Source organism: Lineus longissimus, chromosome 15 (genome assembly GCF_910592395.1).
Source record: "Lineus longissimus chromosome 15, tnLinLong1.2, whole genome shotgun sequence".
Taxonomy (NCBI): domain Eukaryota; kingdom Metazoa; phylum Nemertea; class Pilidiophora; order Heteronemertea; family Lineidae; genus Lineus; species Lineus longissimus.
Window position 1 is genome coordinate 14,006,877 of NC_088322.1, and position 21,002 is coordinate 14,027,878.

The following is a 21,002-nucleotide window of genomic DNA, read 5'->3' on the forward strand; positions in this document are numbered from 1 at the left end:
CATGTTTCTGTGGGCTGGGTCGGCCCCAAGATGGACAAACGATCGGCAATAGCTAGAGCTGACTCAATATGGCTAAAAGTGACAGCCACTTGGCTAAAAAGTGGCTAGGAGGAAAAAATTCACAGAGCCAACCCTGACTGAGGTACCTCAGGAACCAGAGACATCAGCATTAGGATCCTACTTGCCATTGAGGCCACTCATGTATCTGCAGGTTGTAGTACCTGATACAGTACATCCCAATATGCTTTTCTTGACAGTATCATCGACTGTATCAAGAACACCTTCAAGGCCCATGGCTTCTCTAAATGTTTAGCAGGGTCCTTATGCTGTCTTGAGTGCATCATAATTATCACACAAAGACATTACATCTTATTCCAAGATCAATTTTATTCACAGGACATTGTGTAGATACCGGTACATAATTTTTTCACAGAGTGCGCGTTTTGAATAGATGTGGACAGTTTTCTAAGTAAACTGCACTGCTAAGACCAAATACCGTTAAGTCAGATGATAACCTATATTGTAGTTGATAACATACTAACCCAAATCTACATGTAAACAGTACATGATAGACTAATGTAGCACAACTTCTTTACTCAACCACACAATCAAACAGATTTCACAAGCAGTTTATCCACAAATAAAGATTGTCAAAATAAAACTATTTGAGAGGGAACTGTCTTTTGAGGATGGAACTTATTTCTAAAAGTGGATATCTTCCAAATCGCTGAAACAGAAGACTAACATAGTTTTTTCACATAATTAAGTACAGCCCTTTTTAAAATCATTGTCCCTTTAGCAAATGGATGTCACTATAGTTACTTAACAACAACATATTCACAATCACATTATAAACAACAAGAATCCAACAGATCTGCTCTAACGGTAATGTACAAGCATAGTATTAAGAACAACGCGATTCAAGTAATGGCCTCCTATGAACTTGATACATCTCTTACCCAATAAGACTGAGTTTTCATACGTCAGAAGAGCAGGCGTTACACCACTGAAACTGCACTGACTGTCTCGTACAGAAGTATGTATGAAGAATGTTTGTCAGAATGTATATCAGCCTAACAAGAATGTACAAAAACTTACAGAAGAATGGACACAGAAGAACAAAGGCCTCTACTAAGTCATGAAAAATGAAGACAAAACTAAGAAATGTATTTAGGAATACTTGGGAGTATCGCTACTTCAAGTAAGGTACACAGTTTTTTCTGATTTTTAGGACCCCTGGTATGCAAAAACATGTACACGTCTCCACAAAAGTGCTCCTCCCTATCATAAGCCAACCCGGTACAGACTAGAAGTATGGGCCCTTAGCCTCAGCAGCATATTGAAGTTCAACATGCTAATTCAGGGCCTTCACAGATCTTTTCATATCAGCCCTGAATCAGCCTATTCAACAAAACATTCTGTTAAAGTTTAAATGTTTCAAGAATTGAGCACTGAATGAGGAATTGTTTATACACATTAGCGTAGTCCTGGACACCCGGTGGCGATCAGAAACAGAATCTGAATGGCACTACAACACTCTCAAGCCTTGGGACGTTCATTTCACTGCCAACAGATATCTGTAAGAGCCTAATATCTGTACCAGGATGAGCAGACAAGGCCTAACTTTATGATGAATGGATGAATAACTGGACGGAATAAGTATTGGAATCTCTTTTTAAAACATCATTAAAGCAAAGCACTGTCATGGGTACAAACACTGCAAAAAGGTTTGACAAATTTCAAGGTGAAAACGTCCTGTCACAAAGCTTAAAGCTGACACATCATGGGCAGGGAAAGAAACTGGATGTTGTTTTTTTTTACACTTGCGTTTGTGTACCCCCCAAAGGTACAAAACCACCCAGGTTACTGTGGAGACCTACTTTCAGGCGCCTCCCCTTTTGTGAGTAGAGTAAAGTTTTTCACCTGTCCCATTGCAGCAACTGCCCTCCAAACGGTGGCCGTCAGCTTGTAACATTTAAATCAACCCCCTCATTTCTATAAAGAGTACAGTTTCTCTCCTGTCCCATGGCCACTGCCATTTATTAACGTATTTTCGTCTTCGTACGGCGGTGGTGAGCTCTGATACGGCGGGGGCTGTTCTGAATTCAAGTCATCCAGGTCCGGCACGTTATTTCGGATCTTCTGCTGTTTTTGTAGTTCTCGGAATCCTGGGGAAAATGATAGGATGTCATTTTGGTTTTCAAAGTTTACTGTGTTGGAAATACAAGCTGCAAGGAAAGTCTTTTTGAAAAATTGAATAAAAAATATCTTTAATGCCACCCAATCAACCTTTAGGCTTGATTTTCATTTCAGTAGTTTTCAAACTGTAGATCTGAGGCAAATTTGATAATTCATTTTTTACTACATGAACTTTCAAAATTGGCCAAAGAGCATCTGTTTATAACTATACAGCAATGAGGGGCGGTGTTAATTTGGCACCAAGGATGAGCACCTGGTAGAAAGAAAAGCACTAACCATCTCCAAGCCGGTTGCCACCAGGTATCGGAGGCAGGTTTCCAAGATCTAATAACCCATCACTTGGCCCTGCAAGCGGTGAAACCTCCTCCTCCTCCGCTGGTTTTTTCTTCTTTGGCTTCTTATTCCGTGGACTTTTTATTTCGCCAAATTTGCTTCCGATCGGGACGGCCGCTTCGCCCAAGTTTGTGCCATCGTCAACGATGTCGTCTGATAGCATCGGTTGGGTTTTCTTCTTCCTCGGCAGGTTTTTGTCTGCTTGGAGGATCGGAGCCGGCCCAGGTAGGCTGGTGTCTGTAACAAAATGATAACAAACTTCATCGTGGTTGCCCCGCAATAGATTTTTCATTTCTTTATGAATACTATAAACATCAAGTTTCAGCAAATTCGCTAGCATGATAACTGCACCACAGCATAGTATACCACTTCATGTCTATTTTCTTGAGCCGTCAATAACCACGAATGGCGTATCCCTCGTACAACTTAACACTTACCGATGTCCTGCGGAAGGCCTTCAATGACCAGCTTGGCACCCTTGCTAAGTTTATCACAGAGTAGCGCGATATGCTTCTTAAGTTTTTGCGTATCTTTCGGCGGGGTGAGAGGGGATGGATTGATGGCTTGGTCTTTGGAGTTCTTGGCGAGGCAGGTCCGCAGCAGATGTGTGATCGCACAGTCGACCATCTCTTCCCAGCCCTTGAGAACAATCAAGTTTAGAGTAGGTTAGATTAACTCTACCATACCAGTATAAACCAGGTACTTACACTACATACTACTAGCACAAAGTGATCCATTCTGCAAAATTTTCCCCAAGTTTTCTCGTGCTAGGTACTTTACAATGCAACTTTTCCTAAGCCGAATTGGGATCCAGGCCACCTGGTCGACATGTATACCTGGTGTGCCCAGGGGAACGGAACACTCCCAAATCCGCAGTAGTGAGAGTTAAGGACGCATACCTGGTCTTCAGAATCGTTAACCTGCGGACACAGACTGCTCTGCAGCACGTAGAACTCCTTATCGGACATGTTGGTCCACAATAGTATCAGGAGATTAAGAAGGTAGGTGGCAGCACTGAGAGAGCTCGAGACCCTGGCAAGGTTACGCATGTTTTCCTCTGCGGCATCTGCGAGGGTAGTTGATAAAGTATGGAATTAGTGAAACCTTGGAAACACTGATAAACCTTGGAATATTCAATGTAAACCATGGAATCACTGTGCAAATAGCGCGGGAAATCGGGTGCGTTCCTTCCACGATTTATACCCTCCCAACTGACAGTCTCGTCCCAGCTGACTTTATTGATAGCAATTTGCCAGTTAGTTCAGAAGCCAACATTTTTAATGTGGAGGATGACGTCATCAATTGGCAATGCGCTGTGGTCGTTAAAATATTTTATTTCTCTTCAATGGAAGCAAAAATTAGTTTTTATGATTGTTTTGTATTCCATAGACGATAAAGTATTATGCTCGGTACTAGATGCACGAGATCATAGGACAAACACACACGTGAATAAAAAAACCGCTTAGAACTGGTGACGTCACAAAGATCTCTGCATCCCTCGATGCGTACTGGAAGATGTAAGAAATCGCTCACGGCGAAGGAAATTTTCATCCGCAAACTTCGGTAATAAACATACATGACTAGGCTTCTTTTATTCATCGTTTGTTATAAAATATCAGTCAATCATAGACAATTAGGCCTAGACATAGTCATCAACCTTATCCATGCATAATGCATGACAGGCCCCCAATTTTCTCTGTATCACCCTGTATGAACAGACCGATCCGTAGTTCAATTAGGCCCCGCGTGGTGGTGGCGTATTTATAAGCGGAGCGCTATTGGTTCATATTATGGGTGTGTGGTGGGCGTGTCTTCCCATAGGTCTCACTAGCCAGTGCAATGGCCGGGCCTACCTGGCTCCACAAATGGCGCGACGTCATTTCATGCATACCCCTGTTCAAGTGGCTGTCGACCTTGCAGTATATCACTCTCACACATAAACCTATACATTTCTGAATAGCTTGTCGCTTCTAGAATACATCTGGCCAGCTTTCATTGTTATCAAGTAATTCAGTCATGAGAACATGGGGGCAGCACAATACATGAGACACCCTGTACATCGATGAAAATTTTGAAAATTTCACCTTGCCGCCTTATAACTTGACAATTAACATGGATGGTGAAATAATATTTTTAGAAACTTCTACTTATCACCTTGAGAAAGCCAAATAATAACAATTTTAAATTTTGATACCAAAATAGGGTGTCGTTGCGGCTTTTCTTTGAGCATTTTGACCTCGAAGTCTCACCTTGAGAACATGTGCACTCTGACAGGAACCAATTCATGTCAACATCCGATTGAGCTATACATAGCATGCGAGGCCTGGTCACTGCAGACGTGCACAGAAGAAGCTGATATTTTCCTCAAATAATCGTCAGAGCTACCTCTTCACAAAATACCCAGGACACCGACATTTGAACATGCAGCAATAGCGATATGATAGGCTTATCTGTATCCATGGTAATCGCCTGAGATTGAAGAACTTTTTTTTTAAGGGGGACCAATGTTGACCTGATCACCACTGGCTAGTGAGACCATATTTGGGAGATCAGTACTGTACACTGGAGGCGAGGTACAACTGGGTTGTTCTAAAATACAGACTATTGAATCGGATATGCGACAGATTTCTAAATTACCATAAAATTCCGATCTGATCATGTAAGAATAAGCTCCAAATGTTGATTCGTAACCACGTTAGGTTCGAATGGCATTATTTCATGTTTTTATGCATTTTTAGGACTGATTCCAAGGTTTATCACTGGTTCCAAGGTTTCACTGATTCCAAGCTTTATCAACTACCATCTGCGAGGGCTAGGAGCTGAAAAAACAGACGGATCACAAAACTATTTAGTTCTCTTACATTGGTAAGTACATTTTCAAGTCCAATTGGACAGACTTGATGTTACAATTGCAGTCACAAGTACTTCAAGACAACTGTTCAGGGATAGATGCCAACACTAACTGCAGTGGATTAGCAAGATTTTAAAAAACAAAACTATCAGTACTTTTCAGTATTTTTCAAGTGAACTTCATCATTTCGAATGGGGATTTCTGAAGCAAACTTTCTGTAGATCCAGAGAAATCCTAGGTTGGCAGCCCTGACTGTCGCTGGCATAGGTCAGCGCAAAGGAATGCTGGGGAATGGAGGGGCTGCAGAGATACAAGAGTTCACCCTCGAGGAACAAAGTGGCCAAGAAATGGAGGCTTGAACCTACCACCCAGAGATTCTGAGCAAGAGACCAGAAGCATCACACCCATTTTTACCTGTCTGTAAGTACCATCCAGTAATGTATCCAAATTCGACAACGGTGTAGGCGTTTTATCTTTGAATCTGGTCAGCAGTCTGCGTTGAATGGCACGGAACTGGGATGCCCTCTGGGCAAGAAGGTCCTTGTACTTATTTTGATTTGAACGCACCTACAAGTAAGAATACAAAATAGAAACTCTTATAAAACTGTCAAAGTCCTCTAGGTGCACTGTAGATTGGTGAAGCGACTGATTTTTTAACCGAGTATGAATGCACAGTGCTTGAGAGCAAGTGAAGGAGCATACATTTGTTAAAACTGTAGAAATACACATGTTTCTCTTGATAGGCACAAATCTATCCCTCCTCCAAATTTATCACTTACTTCAAAATGTTGCTCCAGGACCTCAAAATATTCATGCAGCGGCAGTGCACCGCTAAAGGATGCCTGGAATCCATCTTGGTTTTTACCCTTAAAGTAACCGCTCAGTCGGTTGACGAGCTCGTTGGCGAGTAGCCACATTGGTTCGAAGCTATCACACTGAAGACGGTAGCGCTCTGAGAACAGAAAAGTTTATGATTTGATGACAGTTTTGGGGAGAACTTTATGACTGTTCTGTTGATTGCAGGTTATTGCACAGGAAAGTTTGAAAGATCACAGCAGAATCATCTGAACATCTGTTCTGTCTTACTGTTGCTTTTTCATTTCTGTTTTGGCTCAAAAGGCAATCTAAACGAGTTTAATTTGAATTCCAATGTTTTTACTGAAGACCCCATATCATCAGGAGAAGAAGATAATCACAACTGGTGGGAAATTCCATTATCCTGCATTGGAGTGGAAATGGAAATGTCATGGCCTACATATTATTATTCACAGATCTTACGTGATGTCTTTGATGCCAACATTGTGACCACAGGACCCCCATAGTACTGGAACCCCAAGGCATTGCCGGGACCATCAGCATAGTCACCAAGAAGATCTGAAAGTACAAATCAATACACCTTGTTGTTACTTTTAACACAACTAATTTCTTGTGCGAATTGAATTTAAACTAGTGCATTGGCACCATACACTTTTTTTGACCTCCAGTTGTCCAAGAGTAATAAATAGATACAGCAGGAAACTTTGTTTCCTAAAAGATTGCCTTTTTAGGTCATGGTTTAGTTCTAGATTCGGTATCATAACTACAACCAGATCACGGGCGTAGCCAGGGCGCACTAGCAAAACTGACTACAGCTGACATCAAGTTAGGTGTAATAATAGAACAGGTTTGCCTTTAGTTGGATTTTGTTCTAGTAGTTTGTGCCTTGATAAGCACACAATAACCGGATTTATCAACAGAAACATTGGTTGAGTATACAAATTCTTCCGTGTGTGACTGTGGATGTAAATAACCCATTTGTTATCTCAGCCTCATGTGCGAACAGGAAGGAGTTCAAGGCGTAGTCCAACATACCAGTGTTAAAAGTTAAATCACTTTCTTTGGTCACATTTGAGGAAGCTATGCAAAACAAATACTTTTCAATGGATCTTCCATGGAGAGTTGGCAACATGTATGCACATTTTGAAGCATAACGCTATGAAATATAAGTTTTCATATCAAAACTCAAGGCACTTGATGACATTAGAATATACCTTCCATATCTAGTGAATAGAGACTTGGCTCACAACACCATATCAAAGGGTCCTCGGAAAAAGGTAAGAATTTTTTCTCCAGCTGTTACAGTAAGACCAAAGTTTTGCCAAGAGGTGTGACAAGGTCACCAAAGCTGGTTATGCTTGAAATTATGTGAAAAAAGTTATTCGCAATAAACTATGTGAACACAATGTACACGCAATGTACACAAATTTGATTCGTGTACAAAACCCTGTAACTGAAGATGATCTTTGGATTGCTGACAGTGGTGACCCCTGTGGCAGTCTGAAAAAACCATAGAGATGGGAGATCACCAGTGCCCATATGTAAACTAATACCTTCTCTGCAGAGCACACGCCATCTTATTATTAGTTCTACTATCTGACAGTCAGGGATGGTGCCTTTGTTTCTTTTCAGCGTTAAATATTGGCCATAATACTCGAGGAGGTTCATCCAGCGATCCCCACAGCTTGGTCTTTAGCTCTACTGCCTCTGGCCAACTCTTTAGTCATGGCAGGGAAGTCAAGAAATCCTGCAGCATGTGGCTGAAATTTGGATGGCACTCCCTTACAGTAGGTCAAGTCTTTTTTGAGTAGGCTCATCACCTCTGTTTCCAGTTAAGGGAAATAAAAGGTTCCATTCTCTCTAGGAGTCTGAGAGTATTCAATATATGGCTGTAATTTGCCTGACGCCAATCGAAGCAATCATAATGGTGCATTGCACCATGATCTCCGCCAGCCTCTCCTCTTCTTCCTTTCTCAGTTTTTTTAAGTCGAAAAATTACTCACTATCAGGTTGTTCACTCATTACAGGAATAGTCACAGACCAACCGGTTGATACAAGAACTATAGCGGTTTGATGATGGAGGAGACACAAGCAAAAACTGCCGACCAACGACTGTTCGATGCAGTAGATGAAGGGAACTTGAAAGGTGTTAAACACGCAATCACCGCTGGTGGGGATGTGAACCAGAAAGACAAAGATGGTAAGCTACTTGTGCAAATAGCTATTGAAAACCTTATTCAAGCACTAAAAGACCAAGACCAGGCTACAACTCAAGATGCAAAGAAAGCAATTGTAATAGAATTAGTAGAGCATCATGCCTATGTCAATGAACAGGGTGTATATGATATAACTGCGTTAGGATATTTGCTAGCACTGCATAAATTAAATTCATTATACAATGATAGGCAAAAACTGATTCTGCTTGATGTTGTAAGAGTGTTGTTAAATAATGGTGCTGATGTCAACATCAAGGATATTGGTGGTCAATCTCCTTGGCACAGAGCAGCTAAGATACCTTCCATTGAACTTCTGCAGTTATTTTTTGAGCACCAGTCTGATGTAAATGTCAGGGGTACAAATGATCAAACTGCACTTCATACTGCTGATGACACAGACATTGTTAGATTATTGTTAGAAAACAAGGCTGATGTCAATGCTGCAGACAAAGCAGGCAGTAGTCCACTCTCGCATGCAGCACAGAGAGGTAACATTGATGTAGTCAGATTATTGATAGAAAACAAGGCTGATGTCAATGCTACAGACAAAGCAGGCAGAAGTCCACTCTCGTATGCGGCAGAGGGAGGTTACATTGATGTAGTCAGATTATTGATAGAAAACAAGGCTGATGTCCATGCTACAGACAATGAAGGCAGAAGTCCACTCTCGTATGCGGCATGGAGAGGTGACATTGATGTAGTCAGATTATTGATAGAAAACAAGGCTGATGTCAATGCTACAGACAATGAAGGCAGAAGTCAACTCTCGTATGCGGCAAGGGGAGGTAACATTGATGTAGTCAGATTATTGATAGAAAACAAGGCTGATGTCAATGCTACAGACAATGAAGGCAGAAGTCCACTCTCGTATGCGTTACAGAGAAGTTACATTAATGTAGTCAGATTATTGATAGAAAACAAGGCTGATGTCAATGCTACAGACAATGAAGGCAGAAGTCCACTCTCGTATGCGTTACAGAGAAGTTACATTGATGTAGTCAGATTATTGATAGAAAACAAGGCTGATGTCAATGCTACAGACAATGAAGGCAGAAGTCCACTCTCGTATGCGGCAGAGGGAGGTAACATTGATGTAGTCAGATTATTGATAGAAAACAAGGCTGATGTCAATGCTACAGACAATGAAGGCAGAAGTCCACTCTCGTATGCGGCAGGGAGAGGTTACATTGATGTAGTCAGATTATTGATAGAAAACAAGGCTGATGTCAATGCTACAGACAAAGTAGGCAGAGGTCCACTCTGGTATGCGGCACAGGGAGGTAACATTGGTGTAGTCAGATTATTGATAGAAAACAAGGCTGATGTCCATGCTACAGACAATGAAGGCAGAAGTCCACTCTCGTATGCGGTACGGAGCGGTGACACTGATGTAGTCAGATTATTGATAGAAAACAAGGCTGATGTCAATGCTACAGACAAACTAGGCAGAGGTCCACTCTCGTATGCGGCAGAGAAAGGTAACATTGATGTAGCCAGATTATTGGTAGAAAACAAGGCTGATGTCAATGCTACAGACAATGAAGGCAGAAGTCCACTCTCGTATGCGGCAATGAGAGACCGCATTGATGTAATCAGATTATTGATAGAAAACAAGGCTGATGTCCATGCTACAGACAATAAAGGCAGAAGTCCACTCTTGTATGCGGCAATGAGAGGTCACATTGATGTAGTCAGATTATTGATAGAAAACAAGGCTGATGTCAATGCTACAGACAATGAAGGCAGAAGTCCACTCTCGTATGCGGCAGAGGGAGGTAACATTGATGTAGTCAGATTATTGATAGAAAACAAGGCTGGTGTCAATGCTACAGACAATGAAGGCAGAAGTCCACTCTCGTATGCGGCAGGGAGAGGTTACATTGATGTAGTCAGATTATTGATAAAAAACAAGGCTGATGTCAATGCTACAGACAATGAAGGCAGAAGTCCACTATCGTATGCGGCAGGGAGAGGTGACATTGATGTAGTCAGATTATTGATAGAAAACAAGGCTGATGTCAATGCTACAGACGATGAAGGCAGAAGTCCACTCTCGTATGCGGTACAGGGAGGTAACATTGATGTAGTCAGATTATTGATAGAAAAGAAGGCTGATGTCAATGCTACAGACAGCGGAGGTTCCAGGCCACTTTATTTTGCAATGCACAAGAAAGAAATATTTGATGAACTGCTTAGATGTGGGGCAGAAATTGATGTCTCAGATCAAAGAGGTCTAAATATCCTACACATTAGATTAGCGAGTGTCAGTGAGAGCTTATTGTATGTTCTTGAGGATACAGATGATTCACATGATACACATGAGCCAAGGCAGAAGATGGAGAAAACTGTCAATGGTCCTGGAAATTACAATAGGACAATGCTTCATGTCGCTGCAACCCTTGGGCTCACTAAACACATGTCAGTCTTGCTCCAATATCGTGGAATAAATGTGAATGCCCGTGACATCTTCAGCATGACCTGTCTTCATTATGCAACAATAATAGGAAATGAAGACATAATCCGTAACCTTCTCAAGGCAGGGGCCGATATTGGAGCACTGGATACTGCAGGGAGGTCTGTTTTGCATATTGCAGCAATCTATGGACATTGCAAATTGATAGAAACTTTCACTCAAATTCAAAAGGACTTGCTTCCTCATGCAGGAGACAACCAAGGACGGAATTGCCTACACTATGCTGTGATCTACAGAAGAGATGAAGTAGTAAAACTACTTCTCAATAATCAGCCAGATTCTCAAATCAATTCTAGCAAGGACAAAAAGGGAAAGAAGCCAATAGACTATCTGTACAAATTTGAGGAAAACACTTTGATACGGAAACTGTTCGGCAATCAATCTCCAGTTATCAAAATTGTCAACGAATACACTGACTTCTCATACCACAAGAGTGAAACAAATCTCTTAGAGGTATCAAAACAGTGTGGTATCGGCTCTGTCAAGAGAATTTCAGGTTTTGATCTGACTACTTTTGCAAAACAAATCCAAACAAAAGTTGAGGAGGTGATCCGTGAAGCTATACCAGAGTCTGTTGATGTTATAGTCATTGGTTGTGGAAGTTCCTTTGAAGGTTCAAAAGTTGGACTTCCAGATGAACTAGATTTCATGGTCAAACTATATTCAGTTGGATTCCAAGAACTGGATAGTGAGGGCTATGGAAAGATGAAAAGAGATACAGAAAAGACTACACAACTGAACATAGACAATACACCATATGGTATATGGCTGTGGAATAGACTGATGATCTACTGGAGTGAACATCAGCGTCAAAAGGAAGGTGAGCATCAAAGAACTGATCATGAACCCCAGTTTCAGATGCCATTGCCTCCAGTGCGACACCCTGATCACACAACTTGTACAACCTGGATCTGGTTATATAGTGACAGTATGTTCAAGGATTTGGCAGTTTCAATAGATTTCGTCCCTGCTATTGAAATCAAGGTTTCCATCAACAAGAGAAGCTTTATTGTTCCAAAAATACCACACAAAGAGAGCATCAACTCTAAAACTTTCACCACAGAGGAACTGAACCAACTTGGTCGCATATCCCATCCAACGATGGAGGTCGAGCTCCTACTCAACTTAGACCAACACTTGATGGATGTGTTCATAACAGCAAAGAGCCTACGAAAACCTGAGGTTTGTGGATTCAAGATGAAGAATGACAAAGATGAGACAGTTCCAATGGGCGAGTACATCACCAGCTACAGACTGAAAACTTCATTTATGCATTTGATAAAAGTGTTTAGATATTCAAAGATGTCACTTGGCAAAATGGTGCTGATAGTCTATGAATATCTAGAGAAATGCCTCCAAAGGGGCAACCTACCATCATTCTTTCAAAAATATCCATGGGAAACACCAGTGAATGTGCTGGAAGGATCCAGGTTGAGTAAGGAACGTAGCATTCTGGCAGCAACGAAAATGACAGAATTTGTAAGGTGTTTGTATGAAAGAGATTACTCATCAGTAAAAGACTTGGATTTAAAAGAGCAGCAAATTGTAGAAAGAAAGCTTGGGGACATTTTCGATGGAAGACAGAATGACCATGATGACTGGAGCCTGTCAGATTGGATGTTTTACTAGAAAGAGAGCATCTTTACATTTTGAGGGTATCTGTACAGAGGTATACCTTGACATCAGAAGGACTCAATCCATTCAAAACTGCATCAGAGGGCATATGAAACAGGTATATAGTAACTCATATTGGCCTACGGAGGTCAAGTCAGAGGTTCCAGCTTTACTTGCCCCCCAGTTTATAGTAGATTAGAACAGGCAAAATGTGCAAACTTGTACTCTACACTGTACATCAGCTGATCAGAGCTTCCAACCACTGCTGTATGAAGAAGATCTTATTAACTATCGAATATATCCAACCCACGACTCTTGGTATTTATACACTTAGAGCGTCTTACCCAAGTGTAAGAAGATGATGATTGACCCAATTTAATCTGAGTATTAGCTTGTTGAAACAACATTTCAACCTGTGCTAGCGTCAGAACTATTTCTGTGAAGACGAAATAGTGCGGATATCTTACAGATCAAATCATCTTATCACAAGTGTTACTGCAAGTGTACCAACACTGTGGCAATATTTTGGAAACTTTTTTTTAATCATCAGTATTATGGGAAGCAGTAAGGAAATCGCAGCAAACCGCTTCACATCGCAAGGTGCATTTCAGCCAATCCACTAGCAACATGTTGGCACCCTTCATACAGCCGAGAGGGTGTCACAAATAATTAGACACTTGAAATTTGCCAAATGTGCAAACTTAGTCTAATGGTGACAACAGAGTGTACATGTTCACTCAGTACAATCAAAATTGGGACTTTGCTGTCTGTGTCAAGCTGTGGGCTCCATCCCAAATGCTTTTGAGGTTATCTTGACATCATTACCATATCATGACACGATATTTGAGCACAGTAGGTTTATGATACCCGAGTACAGTAGAACCTCTCTACTAAGGACACCCTCGGGACTGACAAATGTTGTCCTTAATAGAGAGGTGTCCTGATTAGAGAGGTCAAATTGAATGGAAAGAACCAATTTGGGACCAAAACTAGTGTCCTTAATAGAGAGGTGGTCCTTAATAGAGAGGTGTCCGCTAAGGGAGGTTCTACTGTATATCAGTGTCTTTTGCTTGTAACAGAAAGTAGGAATCCAATGCTAGTAGCGAGGAATATTCTATAGGAGTCCTCGACCAACTGTTCGAAACTAAGCAAATTACGAAGTTGGTGTGAATTTATTAAACGTGGTGGCATTGCATTCATATCAGCCCATTAGATTCAACGTTAAGTTGAACTTAACCTAAATGTAAATGATGCTTCCTTTCTTGTGCAATTATTTTAGCCTATAAATAGCACCCTCTCTAATGATATGTTAGATGTCAATGGTGTTTCAACTCGTTGAGTAATAATAGAAATGAGTGACAAATAATTTCATGTTATGTTATGTTAAATGCTAATGATGCTGCTTCCAATTTTTCTGTAATTATAAATGTATGATAAATGTTAGACTGATATAAATTATGATGCTTCTACTGTTGGGGAAATCATACCAGTGTATGATAAATATTCCATATTATGTTGTGTTAGACTGATATAAATGATGAAGCTTCAACTGTTTGAGTAATCATACCAGTGTATGATAAATATTCCATATTATGTTGTGTTAGACTGATACAAATGATGAAGCATCAACTGTTTGAGTAATCATACCAGTGTATGATAAATATTTCATGTTATGTTGTGTTAGACTGATACAAATGATGAAGCTTCAACTGTTTGAGTAATCATACCAGTGTATGATAAATATTTCATATTATGTTGTGTTAGACTGATATAAATGATGAAGCTTCAACTGTTTGAGTAATCATACCAGTGTATGATAAATATTTCATGTTATGTTGTGTTAGACTGATATAAATGATGAAGCTTCAACTGTTTGAGTAATCATACCAGTGTATGATAAATATTTCATGTTATGTTGTGTTAGACTGATACAAATGATGAGGCATCAACTGTTTGAGTAATCATACCACTGTATGATAAATATTCCATATTATGTTGTGTTAGACTGATATAAATGATGAAGCATCAACTGTTTGAGTAATCATACCAGTGTATGATAAATATTCCATATCATGTTGTGTTAGACAGATATAAATGATGATGCTTCAACTGTTTGAGTAATCATACCAGTGTATGATAAATATTTCATATTATGTTGTGTTAGACTGATACAAATGATGAAGCTTCAACTGTTTGAGTAATCATACCAGTGTATGATAAATATTCCATATTATGTTGTGTTAGACTGATATAAATGATGAAGCATCAACTGTTTGAGTAATCATACCAGTGTATGATAAATATTCCATGTCATGTTGTGTTAGACAGATATAAATGATGAAGCTTCAACTGTTTGAGTAATCATACCAGTGTATGATAAATATTTCATGTTATGTTGTGTTAGACTGATATAAATGATGAAGCTTCAACTGTTTGAGTAATCATACCAGTGTATGATAAATATTTCATGTTATGTTGTGTTAGACTGATATAAATGATGAAGCTTCAACTGTTTGAGTAATCATACCAGTGTATGATAAATATTTCATGTTATGTTGTGTTAGACTGATACAAATGATGAGGCATCAACTGTTTGAGTAATCATACCACTGTATGATAAATATTCCATATTATGTTGTGTTAGACTGATATAAATGATGAAGCATCAACTGTTTGAGTAATCATACCAGTGTATGATAAATATTTCATATTATGTTGTGTTAGACTGATACAAATGATGAAGCTTCAACTGTTTGAGTAATCATACCAGTGTATGATAAATATTCCATATTATGTTGTGTTAGACTGATATAAATGATGAAGCTTCAACTGTTTGAGTAATCATACCAGTGTATGATAAATATTCCATATTATGTTGTGTTAGACTGATATAAATGATGAAGCTTCAACTGTTTGAGAAATCATACCAGTGCATGATAAATATTTCATGTTATGTTGTGTTAGACTGATACAAATGATGAAGCATCAACTGTTTGAGAAATCATACCAGTGTATGATAAATATTTCATGTTATGTTGTGTTAGACTGATACAAATGATGAAGCATCAACTGTTTGAGTAATCATACCAGTGTATGATAAATATTTCATGTTATGTTGTGTTAGACTGATACAAATGATGAAGCATCAACTGTTTGAGTAATCATACCAGTGTATGCGAAATATTTCATGTTATGTTGTGTTAGACTGATATAAATGATGAAGCTTCAACTGTTTGAGTAATCATACCAGTGTATGATAAATATTTCATGTAATGTTGTGTTAGACTGATATAAATGATGAAGCTTCAACTGTTTGAGTAATCATACCAGTGTATGATAAATATTTCATGTTATGTTGTGTTAGACTGATACAAATGATGAGGCATCAACTGTTTGAGTAATCATACCACTGTATGATAAATATTCCATATTATGTTGTGTTAGACTGATATAAATGATGAAGCATCAACTGTTTGAGTAATCATACCAGTGTATGATAAATATTCCATATCATGTTGTGTTAGACAGATATAAATGATGATGCTTCAACTGTTTGAGTAATCATACCAGTGTATGATAAATATTTCATATTATGTTGTGTTAGACTGATATAAATGATGAAGCTTCAACTGTTTGAGTAATCATACCAGTGTATGATAGATATTTCATATTATGTTGTGTTAGACTGATATAAATGATGAAGCTTCAACTGTTTGAGTAATCATACCAGTGTATGATAAATATTTCATGTTATGTTGTGTTAGACTGATATAAATGATGAAGCTTCAACTGTTTGAGTAATCATACCAGTGTATGATAAATATTTCATGTTATGTTGTGTTAGACTGATATAAATGATGAAGCATCAACTGTTTGAGTAATCATACCAGTGTATGATAAATATTTCATATTATGTTGTGTTAGACTGATACAAATGATGAAGCTTCAACTGTTTGAGTAATCATACCAGTGTATGATAAATATTCCATATTATGTTGTGTTAGACTGATACAAATGATGAAGCATCAACTGTTTGAGTAATCATACCAGTGTATGATAAATATTTCATGTTATGTTGTGTTAGACTGATATAAATGATGAAGCTTCAACTGTTTGAGTAATCATAGTGTATGATAAATATTCCATGTCATGTTGTGTTAGACTGATACAAATGATGAAGCATCAACTGTTTGAGTAATCATACCAGTGTATGATAAATATTTCATGTTATGTTGTGTTAGACTGATATAAATGATGAAGCATCAACTGTTTCAGTAATCATACCAGTGTATGATAAATATTTCCATATAATGTTTTGTAAGATACCAATGAATGATCAATAATTTCATGTTTTGTTACATTAAATGTAAATGATGATGATGATGATCTTTTTGTGTAATGATATTTTGACGCGTGTAAAGTTTGTAGACTTGCCACCACAAAGGGAAATGAATTGGTTTTGCCATGGGCTGTTTGAAATATAGAGTATATGATCCACGTAATGTCATTCCCTATTACAAGTGTAAACAATGATTTTATGCTGTTTGAATTATCATATATGTGATAAATTCTTATGCCGTTTGAGTTATGATATTGATAAGCTAGGAAGTCTTTGTGGAGACCTGTTCACAATAAAGCTTTCGTGCCTTGATACAGATCCTGGTTATCATAAGTGACAGGTGCTGCAGAAAAGGCACCATTATTATAGTCCATTGGTAAATGTTATGTCCGCATCATTTGGGGCTCTAGAGGGCGAATTACTGGTCAGATTTCTTTGAAGTTTGGTTTTTATTGGTTTTCACCTCAAAACCAAACACGATTTTTTACTTTAGTAACGATTTTTTTGTATGCATTTGTGCACACTGATGTCCGCCCTGTACGGTTTATTTCTAGACCAATCTGGATGAAATATATTAAGGTTATTATTTTTTGTGTTCATCTGACATAAAATTTATGAATGGACTAGTATAGGAATTGCGTAAAAAAGCAAAGAAATTTCATTCCCCTGTATTAAAACGATAACTTTGCTGCTGTTTGTGTAACTGTATTAGATAAATGTTCCCAAGTAGGCCTATTGTTTTACATGACCCATAAACAATAATGCCTGTGCTAAACATGCTAAATGAAATATCATATGAAATAATATTCTATGTTGCACTTATGCACATGAGAATGTTACCCTCTTTGTCTCATCAGACATGATCTGAACAGGGATCGAACTCTTATACTGCTGTGCCAATCTGTCAGCCGATATATGCCCACAAACAGAAATAGAAATACAATCCATATAAGCCTATGTATTAAATGGATGACCCTCTAAGCAACTGAACACTGACTTTCAATATTTTTTTATTACGCGGAACATTTTCAATATTGTCATGGTTTATATTAAGAAACTCTGTCAAACTTTGAAAAATAAATTGTAATGTGATTAATATAGAAAAGTGTTTTTATTTCCTATGTTATTGTTATGAAATGTGATGTAATCAATGCATATGCCCCAATCACAAGCTTTGCAGGCAGAAGGGATGTCATCTGAAAACCTGAGCCCACTGTCAGATTGAATGTTGGTATATTCTCAACAGGGAAAACATCACCGAGGTCGACCAGTGGCTGATTCGGGTCATGGTCAGGACATGATCCAATCTTTCTTACCTGGGGAGAGATCATTGACGTTTATAGCCCTAGTCACAAGTTTGTAAGCAGACGGAAAGTCATCTGCCGAGCCCTGGGTTTGTTGTCTGCTGTGATCAGACAAATCATGGTCCATTCTTACCTGGGAACAGGTCATTGAGGTTGACCGGTGGTTTATTTGTATCAATGGTCACTTTGTAGTTGGCATTCTTGATCGGAGCACACGCCTTGATCACAAGTTTTGCAGGCAGACGGAAGGTTGTCTGTGAAACTCTTGGCGCACCTGAAAGTGAAATAACATCATTTAGAAATGAAAAGTTTAAGATGTAAACAGTTTTGTTGATGATGTCAACACTTGATTTGAGGAAGCCAGAGCCAGAGACAATTGGAACATTGGTTTATTTTTCACATGACCGATAACAAATTTGGTTTATAAAACCAAACAATGCCATGTCACATCAGTTTAACATCATAAAGAGAACAAGAACAGACTGTAAGGCATCATCATCAAATTGAGCACCTGGCTGCATGTGAATTTGGTAGCCCGAGCCCTGACTTCATTGGCAACCTGACTGACAGCAAGAAGACGATGTCAACTTCTCACTGACTTCTTTTACTACAACTGATTGAGAAAATTTTCCCTGATGTTTAAGGTGGATGTATAAACTTTCTCAACCAAATTTCTCGAAGCGCTGAATGGCCTTATGGAATTTCGAGCTCTTGAAATCTTTACCAGCCATGTTCTGATAAGTAGCAGTTGCCTTGGCAGTTGTCTTTGATGTAGAAAGTCGCTGAGATTTCACATGGGGTGTTTGGACCTGCAAACGGATGGACGAACTCAGTCAATAAGAATATGCATTGAAATAAATGTCTGAGGAAGTCGATCAGATATCCAAAGAACTGACTGAAATTGTTATCAAAACCATTTGACTAAAACAGACCGACTTTTCGACTAACCCACTTTACGACGGACACTATGATTCATTGGGTAACGTCATTGCTATGAATGTTTGGGCCTGATTACCACCCAGAAATACTGACAAATCAGTTCAGAGCAAGAAGACATAGCTAATCCATTCACTTTTTTCCAGCTTGCAATCAACAACTTTCCTAATAATTTCACATTGGTCAATATTTTTTGGAGAATATTTCACCGAAATGAATGACTTACTTATTGTGTTGAATGTAAATGAGCTCTCATTGACTGTTAGCGGTGGGGGGACATGGATGCTGACGACAACATTGGAGACGTGCGCCTTGGCTTTTATCATCACCTGAAGAGATGACGGAGACAATGTTAACAGTGAGTAAATGTTAGATTTTCTATCATATCAAGTCTGCATTCAAATGGACAAGAAGGGGAATGGATGTATTGAAATGGAGTATAAAATCCCAGATGACCATAATGGGTAAACAGGGCTCCCAAAAAAACGAAAAGTCACATTATTTTCAACAACCCTTGGAGTCCAAGCACTTGTACCAGAGTCGATGGAGGTTCTTTCTCTTTAGGAAAAATGAGACCAAAGATTATGACTTGGTCCAGAAGTTATAGCTCCAGAGCCAATCTGTAAGGCGAAGTCAGGAGAAAGTTATAATTCCTCTTTCAGCTCAAAACACTCCAAACTTTGCTTCACAAAAGTGACTCGGAGCTTAATTTTTTTGACTGAGTGCTGTACCAGCAGTATTTCAACTACTCCCCTCAAACTGGTCTAAAGTGATAGAAAAGTTGGCTTTTCTTCGTTCACTCTCAAATGATTGGCGGTTTCCATGCTAAGCATTACAGCATCCCAGAGTTGTTTCTGGGACGTCAACAAAAAGTTGCATATCTTACCGTGACTGTGAGGGATGGAATCACATCTTCGTCTTGAATGATGTCACCCTGAGCTCTCTGAAACAGACGTTGCAAGATCATAGAAGAAGAAGGGTGAATACGTAGGTTAACTGTTTTCAGTTAGGCACACAACACTGAGGAAATGCAATGTCATCCCCCCCTCCCCCTCCAAGGCTCTGACATCAGAGCTCAAACGTGAGCAAGAGTTGGAACGGTTTCGGGTAAAAGGTCTGAAAAAGTGATTAAGAGGAGCATGAACGCGAACCATATACTACCTATTAAGACAGACAATCATTACAATGGGTGACTATAAGTTGGTGTCGAAACCGGTATGGATTTCATCATTGTTGGTACTAAAATTCTCTTCCTTGTCATTTCGTGTCTGAAATTGAAATGATTAATTTTGTGAAGAGCTTGAACTGTGTCGTGAGTTATTATCTTGCAAATCAATGAAAACATGGAACAGGAACTCATTGTTAGATTTGAGGTATGCAAAGATCACAGAATCCCTAACAATGAAATCATTACTTACAGTTTCAGCAAAATCACTTCAGCACCACTTTTACTTTGCCCCCAAAATGTTGTCACAAATCAAAAATCAAGCTTTGGATTCGACCCCAGCCTACACTATTCACCAAGCTAAAAGTTTCGGAAACAAAATTTGTCAAAATATGTTGCAATACCTAGGCCTACTCATACTCATATTGACAGTAAAAAAATCTCGGAGTTGGGCGCAGAGCACGGAGGAACGCATTTCAGCTTACTCCTTTGGTCGAATGACGTGATTTTTCCACTGTGTGTTACTGTCACTGCTATCTTGCGGCTGCACCACTGAAACCAGGAATATTTGGGGATCTTCCTGAGTTTTTAAGTGTTTTTTGCTCAGATATTGGTGATTCTGTGACAACTCCATGGTAAACCACCGTGTTCATTTCCGAGTCAGCCGTGGATCGCGCATCTATCTGTCTTCGGTCATTTGGATATGTGTTCGATGAGAAGTCTCGGGGAATGCGACCATCAGCAGACCTTGGGCAA

At 39.1% G+C, this 21,002-nt stretch overlaps 2 protein-coding genes across 5 annotated transcripts; one reads left to right on the forward strand and one right to left on the reverse strand.

Annotated features, from left to right (window-relative positions):
- Window positions 1–324: 324 nt before the first annotated feature.
- Window positions 325–20,886, reverse strand: LOC135499468 (protein PTHB1-like). 4 transcript variants are annotated; one of them, XM_064790218.1, is made up of 10 exons: window positions 20,732–20,886; window positions 19,968–20,024; window positions 19,308–19,410; window positions 18,870–18,954; window positions 18,279–18,419; window positions 6,662–6,757; window positions 6,163–6,335; window positions 5,798–5,950; window positions 3,432–5,351; window positions 3,034–3,171 (listed from the first exon to the last, which is right to left on the reverse strand). In XM_064790218.1, exons 4-9 carry the CDS (start codon window positions 18,874–18,876, stop codon window positions 5,325–5,327), a joined length of 597 nt encoding a protein of 198 aa, XP_064646288.1. In that variant the 5' UTR covers window positions 18,877–18,954; window positions 19,308–19,410; window positions 19,968–20,024; window positions 20,732–20,886; the 3' UTR covers window positions 3,034–3,171; window positions 3,432–5,324. The 4 variants fall into 4 exon arrangements, with proteins under 4 accessions (XP_064646287.1, XP_064646288.1, XP_064646289.1 ...); XM_064790219.1 differs by having other exon boundaries at window positions 20,500–20,886; XM_064790220.1 differs by lacking the exon at window positions 20,732–20,886 and adding an exon at window positions 20,243–20,429.
- Window positions 8,276–12,517, forward strand: LOC135499910 (serine/threonine-protein phosphatase 6 regulatory ankyrin repeat subunit B-like). The gene has a single exon (XM_064790946.1). The coding sequence runs from the start codon at window positions 8,276–8,278 to the stop codon at window positions 12,515–12,517; it is 4,242 nt and encodes a 1,413-aa protein (XP_064647016.1).
- Window positions 20,887–21,002: the final 116 nt, after the last annotated feature.

Bases quoted from the DNA above. Each gene is read 5' to 3' on its own strand.
- LOC135499468 (XM_064790217.1), bottom strand. From the start codon at position 3,581: ATGCGTAACCTTGCCAGGGTCTCGAGCTCTCTCAGTGCTGCCACCTAC. The intron at 2,770-2,969 runs GTAAGTGTTAAG...ATTTTGTTACAG, and splicing joins AGGCCTTCCGCAGGACATCG to ACACCAGCCTACCTGGGCCG. The intron at 2,169-2,475 runs GTTAGTGCTTTT...CATTTTCCCCAG, and splicing joins TGGCAACCGGCTTGGAGATG to GATTCCGAGAACTACAAAAA.
- LOC135499910 (XM_064790946.1), top strand. From the start codon at position 8,276: ATGGAGGAGACACAAGCAAAAACTGCCGACCAACGACTGTTCGATGCA.